Consider the following 6,000-nt stretch of genomic DNA (forward strand, 5'->3'; position numbering starts at 1 on the left):
CTGTGTTGTAGAGATTTTAAATTCTACATCATTTTGCCTGCTGATCATGATCTGAATTAGCATTTTTTTAAAAGGATGAATGTTGAAAACAGTTTGCAGAAAAGCAACAGTGATGACAGAAAAACCAATTAAGAGGTTGTTACTCCTGCTACAGACAGTGTAAGAACAAATGTTCATGCATTAGGAATAAAATGAAAATACAGAAATTGCTTTTTGAACAAAACATGAATTATATCCTACAGACATTTACCTTTAAACAATCTTCTTCATGAAATTAGACTTCAAGAATTTTTTTAAGACTTAGTTTATTAACACAACACAATTTACTGTTACCTTCACTAATATACCTCATGACAATGCTGCACAGTTGCTATTATTAACACCATTTTTTGATGAAGATAATTTTTTAAAATATTTGTTTGTGCTTCCCTGGTGGCTCAGAATGTAAATTGATCTGTCTACAGTTCAGGAGACCCAGGTTCGATCCCTGGGTGAAGACTCCTCGAAGAAGGAAATGGTAACCCACTCCAGTACTCTTGCCTGGAGAATCCCATGGACAGAGGAGCCTGGCAGACTACAGTCCATGGGGTCGCAGAGTCAGACATGACTGAGCGACTAACACACACATTTATTTGGCTGTGCCGGGTCTTAGTTGAGGCATACAGGATCACTGATTTTTGTTGCAGCATGTCAGATTTTTAGCTGAGGCATGTGGGATCCAATTCCCTGACCAGGGATCAAACTCAGGCCCCCTGCATGAAGAGTGTGGAGTCTTACGCACTGGATCACCAGGGAAGTCCGGAGAACTCTATTTACTCGTGCTAATTTTTATAATTTTATTTCTTTTCAGCTGTGCTGAGTCTTCGCTGCTGAGTGGGCTTTTCTCTAGGTGCGGTGAGCAGGAGTTACTCTCTAGAAGTGCACAGGTCTCTCATCGTGGGGGCTTCTCCTGTTGCAGGGCGCAGGGTTTAGGGCTCCAGGCTTCAGCAGTTGTGGCTCCAGGCTCTAGAACACAGACTCAATAGTTGTGTCACACAGGCTCAGTTGCTCCACAGCACACGGCATCTGCCCAGATAAGGGATTGATCTGTGTCTCCTGCACTGGCAGGTGGATTCTTTACCACTGACCCTGAGAATTTTATTTTTAAAGCAATTATTTTATGTGTACTGAAGTTATTGAACTTACAATGAATTCTTACTTCCACTGAAAAGTATCCTGATGGAGAAAATATAAAGAGTATCTTCCCCTAGAAAGCACTGTCTTTCCCAAATTCTTTAAAAGATGAAAACAAATTACTGTTTCACTTCTGTAAATGATTACAATAATATTCTTGTGATACGCTACACTCATCTCGAGCTCTGGAAGCTTTAACAGGACAAGCACCAGAAATTTGTCAGGTAAGGAACTTAAAACTGAAAGGAAGTAGGTAATCCCTGACCATATTTTTCAATGGAGTAACTATGAAAGGCAATATTGAAAAGCTCCTAAGGCTTCTCTGTCTCAAGTCTTTCCTATCCTTTCCTGGCTTATCACCAATGGACCTTGTATACTGCTTACTCTAGGAACTTACTCTTACAGGCTGAGCTATAGTTAGCTGCCAATGGCTAACTGTGTCCAAGCCTAATTTAACAACTTAAGCTGACTAAAACAAAACCAAAAAAGGATTCTAGAAAGGAAAGCATTGTGTACTGGTATAAAAACTAAATTTTAGTCTATTCAAAAAATTGAGCTACATAAAAAGATGCTAAACATCGTTTATTATTTGGGAAAGGCAAATTAAAACCACAAGATACCACCAGACCCATTAGCATGGGAAATGAATCTAAAAAGAGTGGATGTTTATGTATAACATTCACTTTGCTGTACACCTGAAATTAACACTAACACTGTAAATCTACTATACTCCAAGGGGAAAAAAAAAGTTAAAGATTCTAAAATGGTTAACAAGGAAAACTTTATGTCAGGTATTTTTTACAATACAAAGAAAGTTTTATTTAAAAACCAGACTCAAGGGACTTCACTGGTGGTCCAGTGTCCAAGACTCTAAACTCCCAATGGAGGGGGCCCTGGTTCGATCCCTGGTCAGGTAGCTAGATCCCACATGCCACAACTAAGATCCAGTGAAACCAAGTAAATAAATTAATTAAAAAAAAAAAACAAAAAACAGACTAACAATATCTGGTTTTGAAGAGAATCTGGAGCAACTGTAACCTTCCTACATTACTAGTGGGACTATGAATAGTACAACTACTTTGGGAAAAGTTTGGCATATTTTTTTTTTTTTTAAGTTAAGCATATGACCTAGCAATCCCACTCCAAGAGAAACGAAAATGCACTTTCACATAAAGATTTGTTCACAAACATTCACCAGCAGCAGTGTTCAATACCCCCCAAATTTGAAAAGAACCCAAAATGTCTGCCAACCAGCGAATGGATAAACAAATCGTGGTATACTATTCAGCACCAGCCCCCCAACCCAAAAAAAACTGAAGGAACTACAGAAAAAAACGCAACAACTTGGATGAATCTCAAAATCACTCTGAGCCTATAAACAGTATATTTACATTTACGTGAAATTCTAAAAAAAAATCGAAACTTCTGTCATTAAACAGAAAGCAGGTCAGTGATTGTCCTGGGTGAGAAGGAGTTAAGGAATGATAGCAAAGGGGCATGAGGAAATTTTTTGGGTGATGAAGTGTTCTAAAAATTCTTTGGGGTTGTGGGTACACAACTCTGCGTGTGTATGTGTGTGTGTATATGAACAATAAAATTGTTTAAAAAAAAAACACACAAGACAGGTTGATCAAATTTGCAAGTTGCTAGGTATATATATGAGATTACTCAGTTTTCATTTTCTCACATGTACACTTCTACATTTTTTAAAGTACTACCTTCCATATTGCACTGCAGTTATTGTGCTTACACATCATTCTTACACAGAAAAAAGGATCATGTAGTTATCTGTACTGCTACTTGCTCTATCTCACATGGCTGTTGTGAAACATCACATGAGATAAGTGATGAGAAAGTGCTTTGGCAACTCTAAAGTAGTATTACACAACCATATTGTAGACTTACATTAAAAAAAATAATAACCTTTTTTTCACAATTACTTGAGATGCTTGGAAATCTAGATACCTCAAAGTAAATCTTTGCCTAGAAATAAAAAGCCTATTCAAATGTCACCTTTTTAATATAGCCCCCAAACTTGCTTTCTACTGACCCTTGATTTACTGGATGGCTCGACGTAGTACTATCTAAACTGCAGTTTCAGTTTTCAAAAGAAAATCACTAAAGAAATCTTTAAAGAAAGTCATTAGATAAGCATGGCAAGACACTTACTTCCCAGTAGAAAAAAACAAAAGCTAGATAACTGTCTTTATTAAGCACTGTTTCAAGATGTTCACCTCTGAGATTTTTTTCCCTCTAAAAGTCAGTGAAATTTCTTTCCATTTAGTACTTCAATTCTACATATTACATAATGTTTACTAACGGGGCTTGCATTAGTGAGAGAGGGTGAATAATCTTAAAGTTAGCAAAACCTTTTAAACCGGTGCGGTACAGTCATTTCAGAACGTGGCTGTTCCAAAATTTAACAGATTCTCATTTTTTCCTAGTACTACTGTACCACTAGGCTCTTTGCTATCCTACTAGGTTTGAGTGATATTTGACATTCAGCCTACTTACGTTCACAAGTTTCCACACTGCAACAAGTATTAAGGCTGTCTGAAAGACAATCTCTTCATCAAATGAAGTTTCGAAACTAAACTTTATCTAGAAGTCAGGTTTATATTACAGGGTCTTACAGTCTTAAAAAAGTTTTTTTTTTTTTACCAGCAACAGGTACTGTAACAAAAAAAATAACCAAGCCTGTAGTACCACAAAATATCTTGGTATCGTTGTCAATTTTTATAGACTCGTTTTTAGGAACGGGTCCTCCAGTTCCAACGGGATGGTCAATTCTAGGGCCATGCTTCATTTGACTCAGCGCAACTTCATTCTAGTCACAACCTCTTAGGTTTCACATTTCTCCTTCGACAATATTCAGGCCACTCGGTCCGGTATCTGCACACCTCTAATTTAGATTTACAAGAAATCTGAAAGAGCGGCAGCTTGCCGTCACGCTCCTCCAGCGTCCTCTACACTCCGAAGGCTGCCCAAAACGTGCTGCTCTCTCCACAACGGCAACCAAGCTGGAACCGAGCACCCAGAGGACGACCGGCCGCGGGGCGGGGGGGAGAACTTTTCGGCCCGCAGGACGGCGGTTGAGGTCCAATCCAGCCCGCGCCCAACTCTACGCGTCGCCAGGAGGGCGTGTGGCCCCTAAGCTCAGGCCGCGATGCTCCGACTGGAGTGGCAGCGCCGCGCGTGGCCGCCGAGCAAGACGTAAACAAACCGCCCGGGACACGGGGGTAAGGGGCGGCCGTGGGGGAGGGGGAGAGGACCGCGCTCGAACTCTCCAGCGCTGGTCTGCAGCTGCCCTGCCCCTCCCGACCCAGGCCCTGATCCCCGTCCCGGGGCGACGCTACTGCGCGAGCGGGAACTTCGAGAAAGCCTCGGCGCCTCTGGAAGCCGGAGCCCACTAGGCCATCGGCTCCGCGCCCCTCGCCCCTCGCCCCGCGGCGACCTACCTGAACGCGCAATCCGGGTCCCTCGCATCCCGACCGGGCGCTCCCAGGCCGTTCCTCTTGCTGAAGAGCTTCTGGAACAGGGTAGGGGCCATGGTGGCCACGGCCAGGCCGGGGTCGCTCCTCAGGGAACTCGCCAGGCCCCCGCTGCTAGAGCTGCCCCGCCACCCCCATAGGCGCCTCAGTCATATGACAGAAATTAGTCACTTCAAACGGCCACGGCGCGCGGGGCGGGGCGCGAGGCAAAGCCGGCGTCCATTGGCTGGCGATGAGCCGCATCACGTGGCGGCGCGCGGAGCAGAGGGCAAGGCGGGGATCCTGGGCGGAGTTGGCGCCCATAGGCTGGCTGGTGGACGGCCTCACGTGGCAGCTCACGGGGCGGGGCATGCGCGGAGGGGAGGGGCGGGGGGCTGGTTGTGTCTGAGGATGTGGAGGCGGGACGAGCTCCGGTCCTGGTCTTTCTCCGTGACGCCTTCAGTTGCTAGCTGAGCCTAAGGCGGGGTGCTGCGAGGACCACGCCAGGGCCTGTGGAGTACAGAAGCCTTCACCTCCCGCACCCATGACACAAGAGAAGTTCAGGGCACCACTAGCAACCGACCCTTTCCCGCCGTCCTCTCCTCAATCTATGTGGCTTCGCACCTCCATACATAGGCGCCAGGTGGAGTCTGGCGGCCCCTGGAGCAGAAAAGGCGCGCGAGCCTACCCCGGGGACTGCGGCACGGGCTGGACTTTAAGCCTGAGGCCACAGGCCCGCCCAGGCGGGCCACGGAGTGGTTTATGCTCAGAGCTTGACTGTGCAAGACTGGCTCTTGGGTCTGGTAGAGGACCCTGCCGCGACACTCCGCGGGCAGCGGGCACCACCCCCCATGTTTCCCACTAGCGCCTCGAACCCTGACATACCAGGAATTAGCCCCTTGGAAGAGTTAACCATAGAAGACTCGAGATTTACACTCAGTGACGAGGTATGGAGAAAGGAACTGTGAAATTGTGAGCAAATCAGTTTTAATTGGCAGAATACCTTTTCCAAAGAAAAACATTGCTCATAAATGACCTTACAGCCTACTTAAATTTGGCTTCCCTGGTGGCTCAGACGGTAAAGAATCTGCCTGCAATGCAGGAGACCCGGGTTTGATCCCTGGGCCGAGAAGATCCCCTGGAGAAGGAAATGGCAACCCACTCCAGTATTCTTGCCTGGAGAATCCCATGGACAGAGGAGCCTGGCCAGCTGCTGTCCATGGAGTCGCAAAGAGTCGGACACCACTGAGCGACAAACACTTGAACTTTCACACTACTTAAACCTAGGGAACCAAAGTTTATCAGGATTTGGATCAAATTGGTCTTACAGATCTTAAGTACCCCTACCCTTTCACCC

The 6,000-nt window shown here is 45.3% G+C and overlaps 1 protein-coding gene across 2 annotated transcripts in view; it reads right to left on the bottom strand.

Moving 5' to 3' along the window:
• The window catches only part of FNIP1 (folliculin interacting protein 1), a 124,664-nt gene extending 119,802 nt beyond the window's left edge, over positions 1-4,862 (bottom strand). Inside the window, exon 1 of one of the 2 annotated variants that reach the window (XM_040241784.1) lies at positions 4,632-4,862. In XM_040241784.1, coding sequence (XP_040097718.1) covers positions 4,632-4,723 — 92 coding nt within the window. In that variant the 5' untranslated portion in view covers positions 4,724-4,862. The remainder of the gene's footprint in view (positions 1-4,631) is intronic. The other variant, XM_040241786.1, reaches the window with a different exon arrangement.
• Between the last annotated feature and the right edge of the window lie 1,138 nt (positions 4,863-6,000).

The sequence above is a fragment of the Oryx dammah genome, unplaced genomic scaffold (genome assembly GCF_014754425.2).
Source record: "Oryx dammah isolate SB20612 unplaced genomic scaffold, SCBI_Odam_1.1 HiC_scaffold_5, whole genome shotgun sequence".
Taxonomy (NCBI): domain Eukaryota; kingdom Metazoa; phylum Chordata; class Mammalia; order Artiodactyla; family Bovidae; genus Oryx; species Oryx dammah.